Raw genomic sequence first — 25,536 nt, 5'->3', positions numbered from 1 at the left:
CTCAGCTAACCTAGCTCCACATGTGAGAGGGCAGCTGATTGGTATGTGACTCTCAGACAGGAATTAGCCACGTCTCTTTCAAAGACCATCCATTCAGAGAGCTGTGGTGTCAGTCTCTAGTCACAGGATGCTGGAAGTAGGAAGGGCAGAAGCACTGAAGTACCAGGTACAGAAGGGGCCCAAGCATGATGCTGGAACAAGAGCAGCCCCATGTGGCCAAATGAACAGATGGCCATGTTTTCACCACCTAGAACAGGAAAGCTGGAAGAGATGTAACAGATCTAACGGGAGGCCCTCCCCGCTTTAGAACACACACAAGCTGCACAGCACGGAGACGGGCTAAAGCCACTGCCTTTCCTTCCCACTCACCTCTGCTCCTTCTCTTCAGGGCCTACAGCGCCACCCAGTGATGAAGTGGCTAAACTGACCCGAAGAGCCAGACTCACCTCCAGGGTCTCCTCAGCAGTGCAGCCAGGCTGCTGCTGCAGCTTGCCTGTGTTCAGGGCTTCAATGTACTCATCACATTTTTTGTAGCCAGCATTCAGCAACTCATACTTGGCCTTCAGCAGTCCTTGGCCAGGTGTGACGTCACCAATCCCAATTGAGAATCCACGGTTAGCTGCAGAATAGTTGCCCGGGAGAGCAGGAAGAGAGAGCCACGGATGTTAGTCAACCTGCTGCACAGAAACAAGTTTATACCTTCAGAGAACTTGTTACAACCCAATTAAACAAAATGTTCCTGTATCAGTCTCTAGGTAGTTATGCAAAAATGACTAAGACTCACTAACTCCTCTGAGACCTCACAACCCACAGTGATGTCCCAACTAACTACACTATAAAGCAGACAGCCACTAAATAGTAAGGAGCGCCTGAGAAAGCCAGCTATGGAAAGTGGGCCACCTGACTGCTGGTTCTCAGCGTCGCAGAGACCTCTCTGCCCGATTCTCTTTTTCAGAAATTATTATTCCGAAATACAGAGACTAAGAAACAAATGTAAACTGCACCGTTGATGGAACTATACAGTAATCCTAACCCTAATATCTGCCTACGAGAGGCTACTGGCTTAGTAGGGTGGGGAAGGGGATGCCTAAAAGTGGCTGCAGAAAGGAGGGCCACGAGTCTGGAAAGTCTCAGAAACAAAACCCTCAGGTTCTGTGGGAGGTAACGTAGGTGCTGGAAACGGGGAAACCCAGTGGAAAGTTTGGACAGGCATACCTTGTTTTATTGTGCTTCACAGATATAGTGGTTTTTAAAAAATTGAAGGTTTGTGGCAACCTTGTGTTGAACAAGTCTAAAAGCACAATTTTTCCAACAGCATCTGCTTACTTTGTGTCTCTGTGTCAAATTTCGGTAATGTTCATAATATTTCAAACGTTTTCATTATTATTATATCTTTTATGGTGATCTGTACTGTGACTACTATGACTCACTGAAGGCTCAAATGATTAGCATTTTTTAGCAATAAAGTATTTTTAATTAAGGTATGTACATTGTTTTTTAAGACACAAGACTATTGCATACTTAACAGACTACAGTATAGTGTAAACAACTTTTGTAACCACTGGGAAACCAAACAGTTCATGTGACTTCCTTGATCGTGGTATTTGCTTTATCGTGGTGGTCTGGAACTGAACCTGCAATGTCTCTGAGGTCTGCCTACAAGAAACAGGCCCCAGATCCTTACCCCTGTGGGAGACAGAGTGATAGAGAAGATGAATTTGGGGATCAAGAATAGGAAGCCTTAAAAAAAAAAAAAAAAAAAAATTAAAAGAAGGAAAGGAAAAGAAAAGAACTACCAGCAAGGGACTTCCCTGGTGGCGCAGTGGTTAAGAATCCGCCTGCCAATGCAGGGGACACAGGTTCAAGCCCTGGTCCGGGAAGATCCCACATGCTGTGGAGGAACTAAGCCTGTGTGCCACAACTACTGAGCCTGTGCTCTACAGTCTGTGAGCCACAACTACTGAGCCCCCGTGCTACAACTACTGAAGCCCATGAGCCTAGAGCCTGTGCTCCACTACAAGAGAAGCCACTGCAATGAGAGGCCCGTGCACTGCAACGAAGAGTAGCCCCTGCTCGCCACAACTAGAGAAAGTCCATGTGCAGCAATGAAGACCCAATGTAGCCAAAAAAAAAAAAAAAAAAAAGAACTACTGGCAAAAAAGAACAATGGTTGGAAATTAAATATATGATAGTGAAAAAACTTTTAAAAATCAATGAAGTTGTTAAAAGAAAACTGAATCCAGAAACAAAGAAATGGACAACAGGGAAAATCAGAGAATCAATCCAAAAACTCTACTAGACAATGAACAGAAATTCAAAAAAGAAAGAACAGAGAAAGTAAAAGGGAGAAAATGATCAGAAAAAGTGCAAGAAAATAACCAGAACTGAAGGACACATGTTGCAGATTAAGAGAGCTTATACAGTGCTCAGCGCAATGAGTGACAACAGACCCATCGCAAGGTTGTGTCACTGTGAACTTTCAGAATGCCAGAAACAAAGAGGAGTCTCAAAGCTTCCAGAATAAAAAGACAATTCAGGATAAACAACAAGGTCATAATGTGTCTAGCACAGGGAACTATATTTAATATCCTGTGATAAATCATAATGAAAAAGAATGTTAAAAAAATAGATGTATGTGTAGAACTGAGTCACTGTGCTGTACAGCAGAGACTGGCACAATTGCTTCAAATAAAAAAAAAAAGACAATTCAAATACAAAAATTTGGGAATAAGAACGGAAATACACTTTACAGCAACCGTTAAAGCTAGAACAGAGTAGAGCAATCCCTTCAAAATTCTCAGGGAAAATAATCTTCAGTCTAGAATTCTACACCCAGCCAAAGAGTCAAGTATAACAGTAGACTAAAGATGTTTTTGAGCATGCAAAAAATCTCCTGGCCTGTGGTATGTTCAAAGCATGAGCAAGCAAAGGTAACAGAATAGTGCAAGGATGGTAGAGAAATACTGAGTAACACGGTAGGGCTGAACCGTGGAAGACCCAGAGGGTGACAGTCTTGCACAGGTACCTTGGAAGCAGCCCATGAAGGACCCTTTATGTAACAACCCTACCTGATGGGCATTAGGGAGCTACTGTAGCTTTTGAGAAGAGAACTGAAAAGCAAATTCAAATCTGCAGCCAAACTAGCCAGTATCAAGTTAATTTCATTAAGAAAAGCATAAATAGTTTAGCCTGGAATAAATATCCTTTTCTTTGTGTGTGTGTATGTGTGTGGGGCAGGGGGATGAAACAGTAAAAGAAACCCCTGAAACACCAATAACTAGCAATAAAACGAGGATGCTGAGATACTCACACAGGTAGACGGGGGCCAGCCTGGCAAGCCGTGACATCGCATCGGCAGCTTCGTTCTGCCCCCAGTCTCGCAGCAAAATGTAAAAAATATTGTTCTTGGATCCTGATCCCAGCGTTCCTTTGTCCATGCTGCCAGTCATCAGCTCGCTGTTCTGGATAGTGACGTCTGGAAGGAAACAATGATTATGGACTTACACAATTATTTATTACTTTGCCTCATTCCAAAATGAATTTGAGGCAGTTGAGAAAATTTGTTCTCATATTAAAAGTTAAAGCAGAACAAATAGACATGCTCTTAAAATTTTTTTTTTTTTGAGGGGGAAGAAAAGAGAAATCTAGGAACTTTTGAAGAGCATGAAAGGTCTAGTTAGTTACCCTATAGCCCTAACTCTGAAAGGTACTAGTTGACACTCATTGTCCTTATCTGTGAACTGTGGATGACAGTATCAAGCTCTTGCCATCTTGATGTCATGGGGATGTTTTGAGCATCAATTCAATCACGTACAACGAAGTGCTGTTTATAAAGCACTTTGTTATTTACCTAAGACACTGAAGACTAACAGTGGCACCATCATGAAAAGCCTAAACAACAAAATGAAATTTGTATCTAGAAACAAACAAAACACAATCTAAAACAAGAAGCCAAAATACGTTGAAGACCAGAGAGTATATTTTCAAAAGAATGGTTATAAACCTGGGGAAAAAAAATCAACGCTCTTCAAAACATTTATTCTTCATCATGAGACAGCAGAAAACCCTTGACCTTCAGAGAGACTCTGTGGTTCAGTTCTTTAGTACAGAGCCCTGCAGATCCACTTCTCGTCACTAGGCCTTGCTAGCAAAGCCCATTCTAAATCAGTGCTACTCAAACCAGTCTGCTGGGGAACTGCCTGTTAGCAGCCTGGGACCCAGAAAGTAAATGCTGCCTGAACGGCATTGGTGTGTGGACCACACTTTGGGCTGAATCAGTCTAGGGGACTCAGATGGCTTGCATTTAAATCCTCTCACTGTGAGGGTAGCATTGACATATATACACTACCAAATGTAAAATGGATAGTTAGTGGGAAGATGTTGCACAGCACAGGGAGATCGGCTCGGTGTTTTGTGAGGACCTAGAGAGGTGGGATAGGGAGGGTGGGAGGGAGGCTCAAGAGGGAGGAGATATGGGTATATATGTATACATACAGCTGATTCACTTTGTTGTACAGTAGAAACTAACACATTGTAAAGCAATTATACTCCAATAAAGATATTAAAAAATAAATAATAAATAAATCAATCCTCTCACTGTTACACCTGATCTTCATGTTATCAAAACATCCATTGACCAGGTGAGGCAGCTTAAAACAATTAGCCTCTTCAGTTATACTTTTTAGTCACACTTTTAGACAATGAACATGTTTTTGGACATAAAATAGTAAATTAAATGCCTTAAATAACAAGACCTTTGTACGGCCAAAAAAAACAAACAAAAAAAGGAAGAAAAAAGAATTTGCATTAATTGGTAGAATCAAGTCTCACCTGAGACAAAACACGAGCCGAACATTCTAATCATTGGGTTGGTCATGTGTCTACAAGATCTCTACCTTTTAGAGAAACACCACCTGCATCTCCCTGAAGAACAAACTTCCTGCCTAAGGCTACAGAGAAAATTGGGATTTGCTGGCTAAGCGAAGGTAACTGTTGGTCGCTTACTTTCCTGACCCCCCGGCCCCACCCCATTGCTTTAACTCACAGGAGTCATTGACACAGAGGTCTTCTCCTTTGCCACAGTACTGCTTGCCCTTGGTTCGGAGGTTGGCCCTCACTGGGTTGTCATCGCTGGGTCTGAGGATGACGCTGAAGATCTGCTTTCCCGTCCACAGGGTGACAGGCTGAAGGAGGAAAGAAGCCAGAGCATTGGAGGGCTGAGCCTGGTCTCAACCACCCTTCATGCAGATGAGGCAAGATGGTGCAGTGGTCACTCACCAACCGGGCAGCAGCGTGCGTACACTAAGGCCACTGGTGTGTCCATACAGTCACACACACACACACACACACACACACACACCTGTGTGCGTACACACACAGCTCCCGCACAAACCTTTAATATTGTAGGGGGTGGGAGGCGAACTTTAATTTTCTCATCCTTGCCCACCAATATTGAAGCAATGATCTGGCAAGCCTTGGCTCGGTCAAAGAAAGTGTCCTTAAGAGTGAGGAGATAGGCACCTGAGGAAAGAAAAGGAACGAAATTGTGAGAAAAATCACAAGGTTTCAATTTTAAAATAAACGTGGACTATTACTAAAAGAGTGAGGTAAAAGTAAAACACAGCTGCTTCTTGGCTTTCTCCTCCAACTAGAATCCAGCCTCCACAGGGAAAGCGACTTTGTTTTACTCGCCGCCATAGCCCCAGCACTTAGAAAATAAAAATGTCTTGTGTATGGCAGGAGTTCACTAAATAACCAGCCAATGCAAAATATCTCAAGTAGGTTCACAATCACACTTAGTAAACAAACAACAGAATTAAACACAGGCAATTAAACAGCTTTTCAAGTGGACACACGAACACGGTGAATGAGAATCCTCGTGTTCCAAAGTCTCCTTTCAAGTGAATTCCACAAACCCACCTGTCAGAAAATCCTGAATAGCAGCAATTAGTGGTTCTCCATTCCTTGGGGTTACAAGATTTGCTTTAGTCTGAAGGAAAAAGGAACACAGTAAGTTAGCCATCCTTGGATGCATGATGCAGCCCCAAAGACCTGCACCACAAAGACTCTGAATTGTTATGAATAAATGAAGAGTAGCAGGAAGATGAGGCTGAGAACTGGAAGCTAGGGTCCTTAACTGCAGCTTTGTCACTAACTTCCATCCCTTAATCTGTCAAGGGGAGAGAAAAATTACCAGCAAGACTGACCTCAGAGGTTCCTGCACTCAAATACTGCATGAAGTAGTTTTGAGTTTCTATGAAGAACACTTTGGGTATAAGATGTTATTGTAGGGCTTCCCTGGTGGCGCAGTGGTTGAGAATCTGCCTGCCAATGCAGGGCACACGGGTTCGAGCCCTGGTATGGGAAGATCCCACATGCCGCGGAGCAACTGGGCCCGTAAGCCATGATTGCTGAGCCTGCGCGTCTGGAGCCTGTGCTCCACAACAAAAGAGGCCGCGATGGTGAGAGGCCTGCGCACCGCGATGAGGAGTGGCCCCCGCTTGCCACAACTGGAGAAAGCCCTCGCACAGAAACGAAGACCCAACACAGACAAAAATAAGTAAATAAATAAATTAAAAAAAAAAAAAAAAAAAAAAAAAAAGCAAACCTCTACTTTAAAAAAAAAAAAAAAAAAAAAAAAAAAAAAAAAGATGTTATTGTAATTAACAAATGCTCTCCTCCAAAGAAAATTTACTTCTGTGAATGAATGATGAGTAGCACTGTGTTATCTCTGAAGTCAGTCCATTCCACACTCTCTACAATGATGGCAGAATTGTCGAATTTCTCTTGCATCACACATTAAGTTTGAACAACAGGATTTTAATTAAAATGTAATGAGTGCCTACAGTGGCAAAAATGGGTGCTACTTGTTCAGTGCATTATTAACCAATTTAAAGAAGGTTCTGTGCATCAAAGTGCATTTGCTCAAATCTTTTAACTGAGGTGTAATTGACCATGATAGCCAACAGTCAAGTTTCTGCTATACCCTCGTCTTACCCTTTCATAACTGGCGCTCAAGTATATCTACTCTCCTAGGAACCCACATTACAGGTCAGAAGACACCCACTCCGCTCAACTCCCCACCTATCAGAGAAACTAACTCCCTTACATACTGCAGGGTGTTTGTAAACAGGACAGGCTCCCCTTTCCCTCCTTTTAAGGCGCTTTTCCTCAGAAGCTGGGCTCCACCACCCTACATACCCCCATGAGAACAAGGGCTTCTGCTTTAGCTTCTTCTGTTTGAGGAAGATGAAGGTTCATTTCATCACCATCAAAATCCGCGTTGTAGGGTGTACAGACACACTCATTAAATCTGAAGGTGCGGTGGGGTTTGACCCTGGCCTGTGGAATACAAAACAAAACAAACCAGGAGAAGGACTTAAGTCATTTATCTAAAACCTTCTTGGTGCCCATATGTTTGTTCTCTACATCTGTGTCTCTATTTCTGCCTTGCAAACCGGTTCATCTGTACCATTTTTCTAGGTTCCACATATATGCGTTAATATACGATATTTGTTTTTCTCTTTCTGACTTATGGACACTGTATGGACACCAAGGGGGGAAAGCTGGGGGGTGGGTGGTGGTGATGTGATGAATTGGGAGATTGGGATTGACAGGTATACACTAATACGTATAAAATGGATAACTAATAAGAACCTGCTGTATAAAAAAATAAATAAAATTCAAATAAAATAAAAAAATAAAAATAAAAGCTTCCTAGTTTCAACATAAAAAAAATGGCTTACTGGAGAACTGGACACTTTACATTAAGGAAGTAAATTTCTAGTATGTTCTGGCCAGTAACATGTCACTTGTGGTCTCATTCAAGTAGCTTTATTAGATCAAAACAACACAATGAATTTGCTTTAATACTATGAGGCAAACGTCAACACAGAAGCCATGAGAAAGGGGTCCCCACTGGCCAATGATGTCACAATTTGCTATTAAAAGGTTACTGGCAGAAATTGAACAAAACACACTGACTAAATAAAAACTCATGATGACACTGAAAAAAGGGAAAGCCAAAACAAACAAAAACCCCAAACCAACCTAGTTGGAAGAAACTGAGCACCAAAGTTTTATGCCCTAAACTGACAAAAAAGGAAAAAGAATTAGACGCTTATTCTTCCTTTCTTTTATGAATTCTATTTTTTGGGTAAGTAAATAGCCCTAATTAACAAGGGAAAATTATTAATTACAAGAGTGGTAGGTATTAAATGTGAAAGGAATGTTAAATTAGAAAATCACCATTTTGTGACCCCAATGAAATAATGTAGGCAATGATCATAAATGGAAGAGATCATTAGAGAAAAGGCTAATAAGGCACCAGGCTGAAGCATCTGAATCCCTAACCTTCTCAGCATAACTAAAGTGGGCCAGCCAGACAACGTGTGCCTCCTGAAATATGGCAAGAGGAAGTAGCCAGCACCACCTATGAGTTATTTTGGCCAGAAAGTTGAACCTGAATCTGATCATCCTTTGAGAGCTAATTTCCAGTTTACAGGAATAAAATGAAGCATGAAGGAACCCTTACACCACACACAAGCAGACAAACAGAGAACATGCGACATTCTTCAGGACAAATGACCTGGTTTTTTTCAACAATGACACTGAAATTAAAAGAAGGAGGTGGGACATTACCAGATCATTAAAGGCTTCAGACATGTATCAACTAAACGTAATGTGTAGACTTTGCATCTTGATTTGAACAAACTAGTTGCAAAAAGATTTTGAGACACTTGGGGAAATCTGACTACGGACAGGGTACTAGACAATACCAAGGAATGACTTCATTTTGTGAGGTGTGACACTGGCACTGTAATTACGTGTGTCTTGCAGAAGTAAACTGAATACACCTGGAAAAAAGACATGGCATCTGGGTTCACAAAGAAAAAAGAGAGAGAAAACTAGTGTGGCGAAATCTTGAAAATTACTGACTATAGAGGATGAGACTGTGAGTTCATCATAGTACTCTTTCTATTTTTGTATATATTTGAAAATTTTCAAACAAAAATATTTCTATGTTAAAATGCCCCAAAGCCAAGCAAAAGTGTCCAGAAAGGGAAGGCTTCTGTTTGCCTCCTAGATCTCCATAATCATAATTCCATAATCATAAACTGCATCTTTGGTATTTCCACCACTGAGCAAAAAGACTGATGTAATGTTTTCACAAACTACTAAAAAAAGGAATCTAGAAAAACACTACCTTAGGAGCCTGTTTAAACACTGTTTCCAAATGTTCAGGGATTTAATGGCTTTGCAGACGGGAGAATTTATGAATATTTAACAAATTAAAGTTGCATCTTGTTTCCATTTTAAATCTCCAAAAAAGGAACTGCTCCTGTTGCAAAAAGTAAACCACCCCAAAAAATATGGTTCAAGGTCTTAGTTGGAGGACTATTGCAAAGAGAAATCCTGCAAACATTTTAGTTCCTTAGTTAATATGTTATTTTAAATCAGGTCAATTTTCTGCCATATCTATTTTACATAACTTTGTGCACACACATGTATGTATATATGTTGTTTGCAAGTGAAATCACGGTAGTCACTTTCACACTAATTTTCAATTAGTTCCTGTTTTACTGTTGTATGAACAGTATGTTACAAATATTAAAAACATTGAAGGGAAGTTTGAAATTTAAGAGTTTCACTCAAACTAAAAAATGAGAGAAGAGGAAAGCCGAAAGTTATGAAAATTTGAGATTACTGGCCATTTAAATTTTAAAAGTCTGGAATTTAGCATGGCACACACAGCAGAGTTCCACCCAACAGAAATAAAAACCAGTCTCGTGCTCACCAGATGTGCCATAATGCTCAATTTGTGCAGCGAAGGCTGCCGATTGAACAGAACCACGTCTCCATCTATGAGGTGTCTCTCCACAATGTCCCCATACTTGAGCTCCTGAGCCATCTTTTCTCTGTTTCCGTATTTCAAAAACCTTAACATACAATAATAGACATAATCTGTGAGAACAAAGTTTCCTCAGCAAGTTTCTTCCTCTTCATATCAGGATTCAGTCTCTAAAATGATCACATTTCATTGTATTTAAGGTGCCTCCATACACCATTAATTAAACTACAACAACAACAAAATTTTACTTTATTTTTTGGCTGAGCCGCATGGCTTGTGGGATCTTAGTTCCCTGACCAGGGATCAAACCCTGGCCCCCAGTAGGGAAAGCGCCGAGCCCTAACCACTGGACCCCCAGGGAATTCCCTAAACTACAACAAACTGCTTGTAAGATCTATCTTAATTTTAGAAATGTCAAGATATGATAAAAGCGTGTCTTGGAATCACAGAAATAGAGTAATAAACCAGCTTCTCCCACACGGCCCTGGTGATATGTTTGAATCTTGTGAGATAAAAAGGCACTGGTGATCAGCTCATCTCGCTGTGAAAAGCCAAAACTGGCAAAACGCATGTCTCCTGGGTCATGAGCACACTGAGGTAACCCCAGAGCGCCCAGGTGACATAGAAAATGATCTGCTTTCATATCCCAATGCCTTCTGTCTTTCTAGATCCAATAACATTAAATGCTATGGAATAAATGAACACTGTACGTACATTCAACAGGCCAAGCAGAGCAAACGAGCAATGTACCTAGGCTCACTGCAATTTAAATAGATATTTTCCACGTGCTACAATATCACAACAATTGTACTTTGGAGTGCATTCTGTGCTAAGTATGGTGACAGTAAACTTGGTCACGAGAAGATAGTTACATCCAACCAGATCGGGAAAGCATTACCTTTTCATCTGCGTGTGTCTCTGCTGAATGAAATTGGCTCCTGGGTGAACTTCAGGGCCATTTCGAACCAGCTTCCTCAAAAAGTTGATGTTTGCCTTGTTCACCTGGAGGACCACGATATAAAGCAGAATGAGATACTGTTAAGGTTTCTATAAGCTAGTACACTATACTGAACTGGATCTCAGTCTTTACTTTCCTTATGTTGTCCTAGGAGAAAGAGAGGCACCTGCAGGCACCCTGCTGCCAGGGTCTTGAGTGTAAGGACAACAACGGGATGGCACCAGGTTCAAGTCTGAACTTGGTCACTCACTTGCTGGGTGACAGGGCCAAGGCCTTTACTGGCCTTTGGTTTCCCTAGTGGTACAACGAGTGGACTGGAATGATCTATAGGGACCTTCCAGCATTCCGTAATCCTAAAAACAACAGGTGGCAACTTCATCTGCAGTGATTTTCCATGGGCTTCTAAGGTTTAAAAGTTGTGACACCAGCACCATAGGCCCTGGTCTGTACCGCCACGTCCTGTAGCCTCTTGGACAACAGCCTCATGGGACACCACTTCAGAGAAGGAAACTCTGGATCATTAGTGACTCAACCGAGGACACTTTCTACACAAGCTTAACCAGAAGCCTCTGTGGTTTGGGCTAATTATGACTCTCAAGGGCAAAGCCAAGGCCAATCAATATCCTCCTGTTATCAGGCCTTTCGATTATCTACACCTCGGTTAAAAAAAAAATACTGCAGATACCAGTTTACACTCATGATGAATATGAATTGAGTGTAAAGCAGTACAGCCTTTCTGGCTATGCATCAATAGCCTTAAAATATTCAAAGTCTTTGATTCGCTGATTCTAATGTTTTAAAAATAATAACTTATCCCAAGAAAATTAACTGGGTGTTGTGCTTATCATGTTACTTTAACACGTGAGGTATGAACTAACACAGACAGATGTCAAAGATGATATTATTTGGAAAAAAAAAGTTGCAGACTTGTCTGTTCAATGTATATCTGAGTATATATACATAAAGGCAGACACAGCTGTGGCTGTACGTGTTGTAGATATTACACATGGTGACATACGTATGAAGCAAACTGGAAAGATAAACACACATGCCAAACTGGGGGTCGGGAGGGTTACCGGGGATTTTCCACTGTCTGTTGTTTGGAATCTCAGAACATGACACAAAAGACTGGATGCGGACAAAATATTGAGCAACTCAATGTACTTACCTTCTCAGGAAAAGTTAGAATTTTGGCCACGTGAACTGGCACAGCTACCTCATCAATTCGGAGATTGGGGTCAGGTGAGATGACTGTTCTGCCGGAAAAATCCACTCTCTTTCCTGAGAGATTGCCTCTAAATCGACCTAAACAAATAACAATATATCACAGGCCTCCAAGCTACAACGTGTGCTGTTGGGGACAATGTGACCAGAAGGCCCAAGGAGAGTCCGTGACCTCCAACCAGATAAGCTGGACATACGTTCCCCAAAATGAAACAAAGGCAGTAAACCATCTCCTGCACACATCTTTGGACACCTACCCTGTTTTCCCTTCAGGCGCTGGACGAACCCTCTGGTCCATTTCTTGGGCGCCATGTTGAGGGGAATGCCTGAGAGCTCGCTGTTAATGTAGAGGGCACACTGCAGCTGCAGGAAATCCCAGTCTTCCATGATCATCTGGGTCTTAGCTCCTGATATCCGATGCTAAGAATAAGCAGAGGATAAACAGAAACAAGCCTGGTCTATTTGACTTTCTCCATCAGACACTTCTGTTTTCATAGATATATTCCAGAACTTGGGGCTTGGAAATGCTAATGGGAAGCACTCACCTTTTTAATGACATCATTTAGGAAAATGATTTCTGTCAATTTCATCGTCAGATCATCTTCATTGGTGCCAGACTTCAAATCGCTCACGACAGAGGGTCTAATACACAGAGGGGGCACTAAAAGTCGTGTGAGAATCAAATCGGAGGGCTTTCCAGCTTCTGGATTCATCAGAAGTAGAGGGACATCTTCAGCTGGGATTCGTTTAAATAAATTCAGAACTACTAAGGGATTCAAGTTTTCCTATGGAAAGGAGGGAAGGAAGGAGTGGAGATACACATTAGTTTTCCACAGCTTAGGCAAAGGTTTACTTCTGCATGTTCTCTAACCTATCTGCCACTTAACTGATAATACGCACAAGTGATGACAGAGACTTCTGATAACATGCTATGTTGCAAGGGCCCTAAACATGTTCATGCCTTTTATTCCAATAATTTAAGCCAACAATTCCACTCCTCGTAATTATTCCAAAGGGTGTGATTTTAGAAATTAACACAAAGATTCAGCTACAAGGATGTTCACTAAAGCTGTTCTTAATGGTGAAAAGCTGGAAACAGCCTGACAGGTGACTGAGTCAATAAAATCATGGTACATCCATACATGGAAAACTATGAAGCTATTAAAAACAAACAAAAAAGAAGCTACGGAAATGTGGTTACTGCCACGAAAGGTGTTCACAAAATATTGGTAAATGAGATAAGTATGTTTATGATGTGATCTAATTTTGGGGAAAATGTACATCTATACAGAAAAGAGGAAATGGAAGAGTTTACCAAGGTGTGAACAGGGCTGTCTTTAGATGAGTGGAATTATCATCTTTTTGCTTCTTTTTTTACACTTAAACTTTCTGTAGTGAACTTATATTGTCTTTGTATTAACTTCACTTAATAGAAGTGCTAGGCTCTAACAACTTACTCATAAGAACTATGTAAATTATCATAGATATTCAAACATCACAGCTAAGAATGGTCAGATTGTGTCGTTGCTGGTTATTAAATTTTCTTGGGATCAAAGATTGTGACTGAGACTATATGTTATAAGCAGCATTTGCTATGCAATAACTTAATGAGAAGGGGAACAAAGTTAAGAAAGAAACGTTTGAACAGCCAGCTACTGCTCTTAGAACACTGCCAACGAAAAGTTTCTGTGGTCCCGCCCTGGAGGAGATGGCAGTGCAGCTGGGTTCTTCTAGGAATCCCTCTAGAGGTTTTCTGGTCTAGGTCCCTGTCCAGAGAAGAATGCCCCTCCTCAGCACCCCTGTCTCCCAGCGATGGGCACCTCGCTGCCACCAGAAGCAATCAGGGAGGAAGTCTAAAACTAATAGAATTCTAGAACGGCATGAAGGCCAGATGTCACCTGCAGTACCACAGTCAGTCCTAGATGAGAACATCATGGCGCTGAAGGCCGTCCAGGAGGGCAAGGAAGGCAGGAGGACTGGCAAGAGCCTGGAAACCAGTTCTCAGCAAGAGCAGTTACTCAAGAGTGATAGAACAACTGCATCCCAAGAGGCACGTGGAAGCGGCTGCTGACTTATTGTTACGTGCCAGGAAACATCAGTCAGGGACTGATGGACAGTAGAGCAGGGCTCAGCTTTGTACATGGCGGAATACCCTAACAGCTTGAGTTCTCTAGCAACGCAGCGTGGCTGCCTCGGGTGGTGGTGAGACGACACGGCTAGAAGGACATCAGCCAGGGCAGCCTAACACTCAGTCTGCAGGGATGATGCCACCTATGGAGAGACTCTTATCTGCAGGTCCACCACCCCCTGGATTTGTATTGAAATTGGGAATGGATATATGTTAGTCTTCTGGGGATAGAGTCCAGAGTTTTTGTCAAGTCCAGGTTGGGTCACGTGTCTAAGGTCACAGAATAAATAAGAGGCAGAGCTGGGCTCTAATCTAAGGTCTGTCTGACCCCAAAGCCAAAGCTCTTAACCGCCAGCCTAAACCACGTCTAGGGTGTCGCCTGGGTCAGGTGGGCTGGGGTGGACAGGGAAATGGTGGCAGTGGGGGACACCCTGAGAGGCGAGCTAGACGCACTAGACAAGTGACTCCTAAGTGGGAGGGGGTTACCTCCTGGGCCCAGTCATTTAGGCCTAGTCACTTGGAGACTTTTCCAAACAAGATGCCTTCCAGGCCCCAGAAGAGAATTCTATTGCAGAGAGTGTGTGGAGCAGAGAAGCGGTCCTCAGTAAGTAAGGACAGTGGCCACAGGGGTCCAGGCAGAGAGCTGGCAGGGGAAAGTGGTAGTGGATGTCAGGCAGGTTGATCTCGGAGCAGCAGGGGAGGCTGCAAGTAAGGCCACACCCAAGAGAGCTGGGGTACCCCTCAGGCTCACTGACAAGGCTGCCAGCCAGGCTTCTGACTGCTTTCTACACAGCCATCAGCCTGGAGGGTAGAATTCTCCTACACTCATGACAGTAAAAGGACAAGATCAACTTTCTCAGCCTGCACCTTCACTTCCTCTGCAGGAGCTTAGTTCTAACTGCTTTGAAGACATCTCCACTGGAATGCACTGCTGATGCCGTCCCCTATTTCCAGGAGAACTACCATGCTTCCAGATGCTTGCGCACGGGCACCCGCTTGCCTCTGACCGCCCTCTCACACCCAGCGCTACAGTGGCTGGTCATCAATTCCTGTCCATTCTGACTGCATACGATGACTCTGCCCCTGGCTCCACTATCACTACCCAGGTTCAGGATCTGTTTTCTTTTTGCATCCCCATCCCCCAAATCAAGGCATAATATAGAAAATTGCACAAATCTTAAAGAGACTGATAAATTTTTACATGTATACACTGGTACACATATACCACCATTCAAATCAAATAAAGAATATGTCCCTCTCTCCAGAAAATACCCTGATACCCCCTTTCCCAGTCAGTACTAAGCCCTCACCCCAGATCAGTCTTGCCTGTTCTTGGACTTGATCTAAATGGAATCATACGCTTTGTACTCTCTTGTATAAAGCTGCCTCCTCTCAGCAGGATCCTGAGATTCAGCCAGGCTGTGTGTGTCAGTTCCTTTCTTTCATTTCGGGATACTATCCCATTGTGTAGATCTGTGACAATTTCTACATTCTCTTGTTGACAGGCATCGGGGCTGTTTCTAATTCTGGCTTTTATTAATAAAGGTGCAATGAACATACTTGTACAAATATTTCTGTGGACATATGCACTCATCTCTCTTGGGTATACACCTAAGAGTAAAGCACCTGGATCACAGGGTGAGTGTGGGTCTTATTTTATAAGGAACTGCCAAACTGTTGTTTGGAGTGGTGGAAATGTTTCACACGGCCACCATCAATGCAGGAGGGCCAGCTGCTTCAGATCCTTGCCAGCACTCGGTTTTCAGTTGTTTTACATTTTAATTTTTCTGAGAGGGTATGTGTGTGTGTAGTTTTAATTGGTATTTCCCTGATGACTGATAACATCGAGCAACTTTTCATCCATTGATTGGCCATTTGAATATAACCTTTTGTGAAGTGCCAATTCAAGTCTTGCTTCTGCTTTCAAAAATCGGGGTTTTCTGGGACTTCCCTGGCAGTCCAGTAGCTAAGACTCCGCCCTTCCACTGCAGGGGGAACGGGTTTGATCCCTGGTCGGGGAACTAAGATCCTGTATGTCGCGTGGTGCAGCCAAAAATAAATAAAATTAAATTAAAAAAAAAAATTCCGGTTCCCCCCCTTACTGATTTATAAGAACTGTGTCCTATATTCTGGACATGAGAGTCCTTTATCAGACAAATGAAGTGTGACTATTTGCTCCCACTCTGTGACTTGCTTTTTCAGTTTTGTAATGGTGTCTTCTGATGAGCAGTCAGGCTCTTCTAAAATTTCGTTATTTATTCATGTCCCTTCCCTACTCAAAACCTCAATGGCTCCACATTCCCCAGAGTGGGATGCCCTCTGGAAAGCAGACTCAGCTGTTCGTCCCTCCTACAGCACAGGCTATGCTCCGAGGGCCTTGGCTAGGACTCTCCCTCCACTGCTCACTGTTATCTTGGGCGACGCGGCTGCACGGTTGCTGTGAGGATTAAATACAAGGCAATCCACAGAAAGAACTTGGAACGGTGTTGGAAGGCAAGAGCAGTCACTACCTGCAAGGTGCTTTTATTAGCGCCGTCAGGACTTTCCAACAGAACCTCAGCTTCAGAACGAGCCTGAACACTGCCACCTGGACGTGCTGAGCTCGTTGCCCTTGACTCTCTAAAACCTACTCAAGTTTAAGGACCAGAACAAACCACACCTTTCTTCACAGTCCTCCCCAGCCAAGTCCAAAGTGACATATTCCTCCTGATTTCCCACTGAACTCACTGTCCTTGCCATTCCTGTGACATTCACTGTGCCCCATGGTATTGGCTATGTTTTCACAGATTAGTGACCTACGACACATCTAAACCATGGGATCCCTGAGCACAGACCCACTGCCTTGCAGTTCCTGATGCTCCCCCGCAGGTCTGACAGTTTGGTACTCAGCAGCCACTCAACTAATTTCTTAGTTTGGTATACTATCAATTCCAGAAGGTACCAAGTGACTTAAGTGCTAATCAAATTCAGAACAAGACACTTCAAAAAATTCTACTAATTAAGTTTGTGCCAGGTAAATTACCTACAAATTCTTCTATGTCATTATGCATGTGAGAAACAGGATCGTTCAGTGTATGCCCTACACAGCTATAATTTAACAATCTTCTACAATGAAAATGTAATGCGTGTTACCTGTACAATTAAAAACGTGTTAATTATGAGGCTGGTGCACATTGAACTCAGTGACAGATGAACGTCTGTCATGTGGAGTACTCCCGGAGATCCAGCTCCAGGGGACCTCTCATTCTGGAGGAAGCTGTGTACCCAGAGGGGGAGGGAGAGGACATTCAATGCACAGAGAGGCAGGCTTGCGTTCCAGGCTCACCTGTGCCCTCCCCAGCAGAGGCTCTACTTCTTTGTTATGCTCGATGGCAGTTTCGAAGGACTGAAGGAAATTTGACACGATAGGATCCACCACTTTCTTGTTGGTCTTGTATTTCTCATGGATTATCTTCAGTAACCCACATTTCTTTACAGTACCTGTAAGAGTTAACTTATTTTACCACGGTTGGAAAAATCAGGTTCTTGGTTAGGCTGGCCTGAGGTTGCGGTCTAGGAAATGCAGTTACAGAAACTGCCACCACGATGAAAGGTGAGAGGTGCATTCCACTCACCATTAAAGGCGCCACAATGATGGCACGTGTTCTTCTTCCGGCATTTATCAGAGATTTTCTTCTTCAGCCCTCGCTTCTGGAGGTAAGTCAGGCCGGGCCTCTTTAGATAATCCAGAAACTGCTTCTTCTCCTCCTGGGACAGCATGATGTGGCAGCAGGTTTTACAGATCATCTTTTAAAAATTAAACAAAACAGGTAAAAGGATAAGAGAGGATGACAAAGTCTTTTCTTTTTCTTATTTTTTTTTTATAATTAAGCATTTATCTTAGAAAATTTTAACACTTTCAGAAATGGATTCTCTCACAATAAGGCTTTTATAAGGTCTCCTCTCCCCATCCAAAAACAATCCCCACAATGACTCCAAGTCTTATAAGGAACTATTATCTTAGACTAAGCTGCTCAGAATAGTATTCTTATTTCCTTTCCACTATACTCCACAGTTCAATGCAAAATGGAGAATTTGCTGTCCAAACCGAAATAATATGGCATTCAAGCAGCTCAAGCTTTAAGAATCAGGCCAGAACGTTCAAAGCCTGATGAAAAAAGACACAAGATGGAGGCATAACTACTATACAAACACAAAACTTTGGCCATTAATGGATCAAAAGTAATGGCCGATGCTCCTACTTTAAGCTCATCAATGTCACACTAAAAAAAAAAAAAAAGATATTTGGCAAAAATCTTCTAAATTATTTATCCCAAATTCTCAAATGGAAAGTTATTTTTAATGCATCTCTCTTAAATTTTACATTTCAATCACTCATGTTTTCCTTTTAAGACTATTCAGAAGAAATAGTTTTATTTAAACCTAACCTAATAAGTTTTTCCTCTCACATATTTTTACATAAAAGCTTACTAAAATCACAATTCTGAGGAATTTCTTTTTAATCATACAAACAGTATATGCTTAAAATTCAGGAAAGAAATTAAATCCTTTCTTATTCTATCTAGAATGATCTGTTACCAAATTTGTAAGAACTCTTTTCCCATAGCATTTACTTATAACAATCACAACTTATGAAAATTGTATCTCAACTCCATGGTGAACTAGCATCCGTGCTTATTGCACATAGGTACTGCCAGTGGTCCCTGCGGGTCCTTTCAACAATGACAAACTCATCAGGGTTGCCAAATGCTTCACAGAAAGCTAATAAATCTTGTAGTGCACGCTCCTCAGTCTGAACCAAAGCCACGAGTTTTTTTCGACTTCTGATAAGAGCTGCTTCCTGCTGTAGTTCTTCTTCTACAATAGATGCAAAAGTGACTGGGGCCACCACGGAAGGAGCAGGCAATGAAGAACATAGCCAGGGATTGGGACTATCTAGAAGTGGTACATCTGAAATATGGTTGCCTTCTGGTCCTGGGGAACCATGAGTAGAACATCTTAGAACTTGTGGAACCTGGGAACTTTCAATTCCTTTAAAACAAACTTTTTTGATATGATCTCTTGAGCTTTGGCCAGTAATAGATTTTTTTCTAAGTCTCTTCTTTTTTAAAAAAAGCTACCATCACCCCTTGCCCAGGACACTTAACTACAATGTACAGATCTACATGAAGACACGCAAAGGCAGCTCATGTTCACCAGAATGCTGGCCATAGTCATAGCCAGCTGGTGGCGTTTTTGTTAACTTTTTTTTCTTTTTTGTGCTGTTCTGTACTGCTTGAATTACTAATATCTTTTACAATGCACATCTACCACCTACTCAAGGAAAACCAAAGAAAAAGAATCTTTAAGCAATTTAACTTATTGCAAGATGAAATATTATATGTTTAGTATAAAAATGTTCCCTACGTGTATCTCCCACCACTCATCATTCCCAAGCTCACTCCAATATCCCTAGATCAATAACTCCCAGGTTTATACCTTGGAGATGAACACATACATGCTTACCTGTAAGATGCCTATGACTGCTCGGAAGTACCCCACATGAAAACATGGCAATTCCAAGTCAATGTACCCGTAGTGGCCCAGACAGTCAGCCAAGTTCTTCCCACAGGTTTCACAAGGACGGTCCTTCTCACTCGTACCCTGTGGATAAAAGCACACCATGATCAATGGAGACCAGTGGACAGGAAAGTGGGACCAGTCCTCACAGGTGACCAGGGGACTCAGAGTCAGAATCACCTGGGAAACTGCAGGGTATTCACATCCGCCTGACCAAAGGAGGCTGGAGTCCCTGAGAGGCGCAGGGGAATGGGGGAGGTGGAAGGAAGCCCTTGCTTCTTCCTCTTTGGTAAGTCACCAGTTTCATCAGCAAGTCAAAACACATGGAACCGGGAAGGGCAGGGGTCTTACCATCCTGTGGTCCAGCACCCCGTACAGCAGCGGGGCATGGTTGTTGTCCTGGCTATACAGGTTCTTGCTCACAACCTGTATGTGAGCCTGCTGGCGCATCTCCTCAGCTGACTTCATTCCAAAACAGATGTGGCTTCTGCAATGGAAAGAGACAGGGGAACAGTTACATCGGAACCACTTACCAAAAATAGCATGTATGCATATGACCCACCAGAAGCAACCTTACCCTTCCAACTCCCTCATATAGGCTCTGCTCTCTCATTATTAAATGTCACTTCATCCTGCCGACTCGTTCCCTCTTCAGTTTCTTTTGTGGTCTCTTCTACCGCCTTCTCTTAAATATCGACATCTCCCCCTACCTAGGGTTACAACCCTCAAACTTTTATCATTCTACACATTCTTTCTGAGTGGTGTCTGTCTAATCTCTATCTGCAGGCCAGCTACCTCTGCTCAGCTGGAGACCATACAGATATTTCTTCTGGACAGTTAACAGGCACCTCAAACTCAGCACATCTAAAACAAAACCCAGAACTTTCTCTCCCAAATCTGTTCCTTGTTCATTTTCCAAAAAAACTGGGGGTTTACGTATGATGTGCCAGGCACCATCCTGAGGGGTTGAGGATACAGATTAGATAAGACAGGAAATTCCCTGCCAACATGGGGCTCAATTTCAGGGAGGGTAAGACAGAGAATAAACAAATAGATACACAAAAGTGAATAGACGCAGGGAAGGAAAATGACGTGAAGCGGTAGAGGAGAGTCTGAGGAGACTATGTCGTGTGGTCAGAAAGTCTGGAAAGTTGACATTCCCGCTAAAATCTGAATAAAAGGGAGCCAGCTGTAAGATTGCCCAAGCAAGAAATTCTGTGTGTCAATCTCATTTCTCCCTACCCATCCCTACCAATCCTGTCAATTTCACACCCCTCAAACTGAGAGAATGGCCATCATCAAAAAGTCTACAAATAATAAATGCCGGAGAGGGTGTGGAGAAAAAGGAACCCTCCTACACCGTTGGTGGGAATGTAAATTGGTACAGCCACTATAGAGAACAGTATGGAGGTTCCTTAAAAAACTAAAAATAGAGCTACATATGATCCTGCCATCCCACTCCTGGGCATATATCCGGAGAAAACTATAATTTGAAAAGCTACATGCACCCCAATGTTCACTGCAGCACTACTTACAATAGCCAAGACATAGAAGCAACCTAAATGTCCATCAACAGATGAATGGATAAAGATGTGCTGTAGATATATATAGATATATGCATACATATATCTATATCTATATCTATATCTATATATACACACACATACACACCCACCCACCCACACACACAGTGAAATATTAGCCATAAAAAAGAAAGAAATAATGCCATTTGCAGCAAAACGGATGGATCTAGAGATTATCCTAACTGAAGTAAGCCAGACAGAGAAAGACAAATATCACATGATATTGCTTATATGTGGGGAAAAAAAAAGATACAAATAAACTTATTTACCAAATAGAAATAGGACTTCCCTGGTGGTGCATTGGTTAAGAATCCGCCTGCCAATGCAGGGGACACGGGTTCAAGCCGTGGTCTCAGAAGATCCCACATGCCGCAGAGCAACTAAGCCCGTGCGCCACAACTACTGAGCCTGTGCTCTAGAGCCCGCGAGCCACAACTACTGAAGCCTGCGCGCCTAGAGCCCCTGAGCCACAGCAACTGTGCCTGCGCTCTAGAGCCCATGAGCCACAACTACTGAGCCCACGTGCTGCAACCACTGAAGCTTGTGCACCTCGAGCCCGTGCTCCACAACAAGAGAAGCCACAGCAATGAGAAGCCCACACACCACAACGAAGAGAAGCCCCTGCTGAACGTAACTAGAGAAAGCCCGGGTGCAGCAACAAAGACCCAATGCAGCCAAAAATAAATAAATAAATAAATTTATTAAAAAAACAAAACAGAAATAGACCCACAGACATGGAAAACAAACTTATGGTTCCCAAAGGGAAAGGTGGGGGGGGAGGGATAAATTAGGAGTTTGAGATTAAAGTATACACATACTATATATAAAATAGATAACCAACAAGAACCTACTGTATAGCACAGGGAACTATACTCAACATTTTGTAATAGCCAATAAGAGAAAAGAATCTAAAAAAGAATATATATATATATATAAAATTGAATCACTGTGCTGTACACCTGAAACTAACACAACATTGTAAATCAACTATACCTCAATTAAAGAAAAAAAAAAAGATTCCTCACTGCCTGCAAGATGGCTCTGGAACAAAGCTTCAAATCTGCTTCCTTTTCATCACTATACTTTCTCCCTCCTGTAAGCTCCTGGAAGAAGGCTGTTCTGCCTGAACCCCTTGCCCACCTGTGCTGTCAGAACCCCCTATGCCTACCCTTGTCCTCACACTTGTCCTATCCAACGTTGACTTGTCTACCTTCTCCAGCTAGACTAGGCAGTAAGGTCTTACTCATGTCATATTTTCACGTCTATCATCGGGCTCAGCACACAGTACCTTCCTCACTAAGCATCTACTGCAAGAATGACTGATTTGTTTCTCTACTGGAAGATCTAAGGAGAGGCTGTGGCCTACTAAATTAGCTCTGAAGAAGGTCCAGAATAACAGCCTCATTTCTGAGACTGCTATCCATCTGCCTGTGATACAGCTTTCTAGCTGGCAACTCCATTCTTTTGGTCAGCAAATACTACCTCCGTGTCATGTGCTGTGCAGCAAAATGAGTCCCCGCCCCAGGTTGCTCCCATTCACTGCAATGACCAAAGATTTGCTGAAAGGGGTCATCGTCTCACCTCAGTAGAACTCGAGCTTCGGCCCATGGTGCACGGATCGCCAAAGTTTCCACCACATGCCCCAGGTTCCCACCACATCCCCGCTTCTCCGCCCAAGGAACCACCCCTGGCCTGGGTTCCCCAGGTCCTGAAAGCCCTCTGCCCGACCAATATCCATTAATCTAACCTGATACTCCTGAACTGTGCCCACACCTCCCACTGATTCCTGGCCCTTCCCTTCCAACCGACCTCACCTCTGACCCTTCCCTAACCTCGGACGCCTCTGCCCCTAATTTCTCTGCCCTTTGGGGAGTTTTGCTCCATCTTACATTTTCTTGGCCACATCCGTCTCCCGAAACTGCTCTTTCACCATGGTGACGGCTGCCGGGGCTCCCTCCTCGAGACTCGCGGAGCTAGATTAGAAATACGACGCTCTCCGCAACCCCCCCGGGACTAATTTTTGACTGGCTGCTAACACATCCCCAGCATTTTTTCGGCCACCGTAGCTCGCCCCACGTGCCCGCCTCCACTTCCGCTACTCGCCGGCGCCGAAGTTAAGAGAGGCTTCGAACACGCCGCTTTTCGCCTTCTTTCTACACTGCCATCTGGCGGCACCTCCTTGAAACTGTACCGAAACCTGCATGGTATTTTCAAAGTCCCGTTTCCGGTCCATTTCTTCTTGTCACCTAACACCTGCAAAGAAACTACAACCCCCTGCCTCAAAACTTTTAGAAAACCAGAGAGCCAAAAATTGCATACAATGGAAAATCGTCTTACCAACATCAATACCATCTTAATTAAGAGCCTCTAATTATTTAAGGAAAGGTGGAGGCTAAAATGAACCTGCCCAAGGAACAGAGGACTTCATCTAGATTATCAACAAAGGAAGTAAACAGGGCAGAAAACACAGCCATGCATGCACCTCCAGTTCACAAAGTTATTTTGAAAAAGAAGAAGAATCAAACTTATATTATTGGTTACAAAAACAGAAGATGAAAATCTGTGAGTTTAGTGTGAAAAGTGAGCCATGCTGAGCTAGGGAAACAAGATGAAGGGAGAATAGGAAGTGATTATTCATGTACTGAGGAAATAAATTTCTTGTCTCACACCTCACACCCTGTGGGAGGTGATCCTAGTGTGACATCTTAGCGCATGACACTAGAAAGAAAACCATTCCACCATAGGACTCAGTGCTACAGAACCTGAAACTTACTTCTTTACTATTTGTGAGAAACTCTAAACAGAACCCAATAAAGTGGTTCAACATCTTTCAATTTTAAGGGATGCTGTCTTCAGACTTTATGGATCCCCACTAGTAAAACACATATGTCACAGACAGAAAGCAAAGCAAACCAGATTTTCCTAACCTATTTCAGCAGTTAATCAATATGTCTTTGAAGATTTGGTGAGTGACTTTCATTATCTAGAAGTTAAAAACAAAGGTTCTGGAACCACAGTATCCATGGGTGTTTAGACACTATTGCTTAAAAGTTGAGCGACCTTGGGAAAGTTCCTTAACCTCGTGCTGTCATAGTTTTCCCATCTATAAAAGGGATAAGTAATATGTACCCTAATTCTTAGAGTTGGTGGGAAGGTTAAATGGCAAAATAAAGGTAAAAGTAATCAGAAAGTAACAGACACATAGCAGCCATTCAATGAATATTAACTATTCTTATTATTCTGAAGAATATAGCAAAGCTGCTCTCAAAAGCCTGCAACCTGATTTGTCGGTCTCTGAACCTGCATGCTTATGTTCTTTATTGTTACACGTATGTCTCACTGTAAACTAACAAATTTCTGTATCGAGCAGATACTTATTAAAAGCTCACTTTTGTAGGGATTAAGATTTTTCAGAAAAAGACAAATTAAAGAATTTTTTATTTTTAATTAGAAAATCAGATTCTCTAAGCTCAGAAAAAATAATAGCAATAAATTAAAACGGTCAGTTTTGCGTACTTGAAATAAAAGTTTGAGTCCGGGTTTCTACAGTTTCCCTAGCAGTAAAATGAGGAGACTGGTCGAGAGGACCTCCAAGGATGCCTTCGAGCTTTACCAACCTCTAACGCGGGTGGAGAGGATTTAACTTTAATCCGGTTTACCGGAATTTTAAGTAGAGACAGTTCAAGATAATGAATTGAAGTGGAACACGTGCTTGCGTAAACCTGGTCGGCCCGAACTGTTCCCCCTCCGGATCGGCCGTTCACGTTCCGGGGGTGTGGCGAAAGAGCAAAGAAACCAGGTCTTAGACACTTTCAATCAGGCATTGGCGCGGTCGGCCTCGCGGTCTGGCCACGCCCCCACGCCGGCGTCTCCCGGGGTCCTTCCGTGAGCGTTGATATGATTGGCCGGCGGAAGATAGTTCTCTTTTCCTTCCTGGCTGCTTGAAGATCAGCCGCCATTATGGTGAGTCTCCGCGGATCCAAGGATCATCCGACGCATATCTGGGCCATCCTCCGTCACCTGGTCCCGCCGTTAGCACTACGGCCGCCCGAAGCCCGATTGCTCTTCCCTGGCCGTGTCTGACGGAGGCCGGTTGCCGAGGGCCGGGGAGCCGCCGGCGGGGAGTCCGGGCTGCGCTGTCGACCCAGACATGCCGGGCTTCGGAGTCCAGGGAATGGGGACTGCGGGAGCGGCTGCTGCGTTTTTCGGCTTCGTGGAGTCTAGTGGGTGGGGT

At 43.0% G+C, this 25,536-nt stretch overlaps 2 protein-coding genes across 11 annotated transcripts in view; one reads left to right on the top strand and one right to left on the bottom strand.

Annotated features, from left to right (window-relative positions):
* POLR3A (RNA polymerase III subunit A) overlaps positions 1–23,404 on the bottom strand; it is a 50,101-nt gene extending 26,697 nt beyond the window's left edge. For both annotated transcript variants that reach the window (XM_082425671.1, XM_082425672.1), the window contains exons 1-16: positions 23,192–23,404; positions 20,071–20,206; positions 19,666–19,803; positions 17,775–17,946; positions 17,486–17,640; positions 12,578–12,817; positions 12,290–12,452; positions 11,977–12,113; positions 10,749–10,852; positions 9,797–9,938; positions 7,201–7,341; positions 5,920–5,989; positions 5,393–5,520; positions 5,045–5,183; positions 3,311–3,475; positions 447–619 (exon numbers count right to left, since the gene is read on the bottom strand). In XM_082425671.1, coding sequence (XP_082281797.1) covers positions 447–619; positions 3,311–3,475; positions 5,045–5,183; positions 5,393–5,520; positions 5,920–5,989; positions 7,201–7,341; positions 9,797–9,938; positions 10,749–10,852; positions 11,977–12,113; positions 12,290–12,452; positions 12,578–12,817; positions 17,486–17,640; positions 17,775–17,946; positions 19,666–19,803; positions 20,071–20,206; positions 23,192–23,235 — 2,247 coding nt within the window. In that variant the 5' untranslated portion in view covers positions 23,236–23,404. The remainder of the gene's footprint in view (positions 1–446; positions 620–3,310; positions 3,476–5,044; positions 5,184–5,392; positions 5,521–5,919; positions 5,990–7,200; positions 7,342–9,796; positions 9,939–10,748; positions 10,853–11,976; positions 12,114–12,289; positions 12,453–12,577; positions 12,818–17,485; positions 17,641–17,774; positions 17,947–19,665; positions 19,804–20,070; positions 20,207–23,191) is intronic.
* A 1,795-nt stretch (positions 23,405–25,199) lies between these two features.
* The window catches only part of RPS24 (ribosomal protein S24), a 596,901-nt gene continuing 596,564 nt past the window's right edge, over positions 25,200–25,536 (top strand). For 5 of the 9 annotated variants that reach the window (XR_014253619.1, XR_014253620.1, XR_014253621.1 and 2 more), the window contains exon 1: positions 25,200–25,265. Coding sequence is in view for 6 of the 9 variants with exons in the window: in XM_082425792.1 (XP_082281918.1) it covers positions 25,263–25,265 (3 nt within the window). In the remaining 3 variants the exon portion in view is untranslated. The remainder of the gene's footprint in view (positions 25,266–25,536) is intronic. The other 4 variants (XM_082425797.1, XM_082425793.1, XM_082425798.1 and 1 more) reach the window with 2 other exon arrangements.

The sequence above is a fragment of the Balaenoptera physalus genome (assembly GCF_965194825.1).
Source record: "Balaenoptera physalus genome assembly, chromosome: 14".
NCBI classification, from domain to species: Eukaryota; Metazoa; Chordata; class Mammalia; order Artiodactyla; family Balaenopteridae; genus Balaenoptera; species Balaenoptera physalus.
This window is presented reverse-complemented; position numbering and strand designations above follow the sequence as displayed.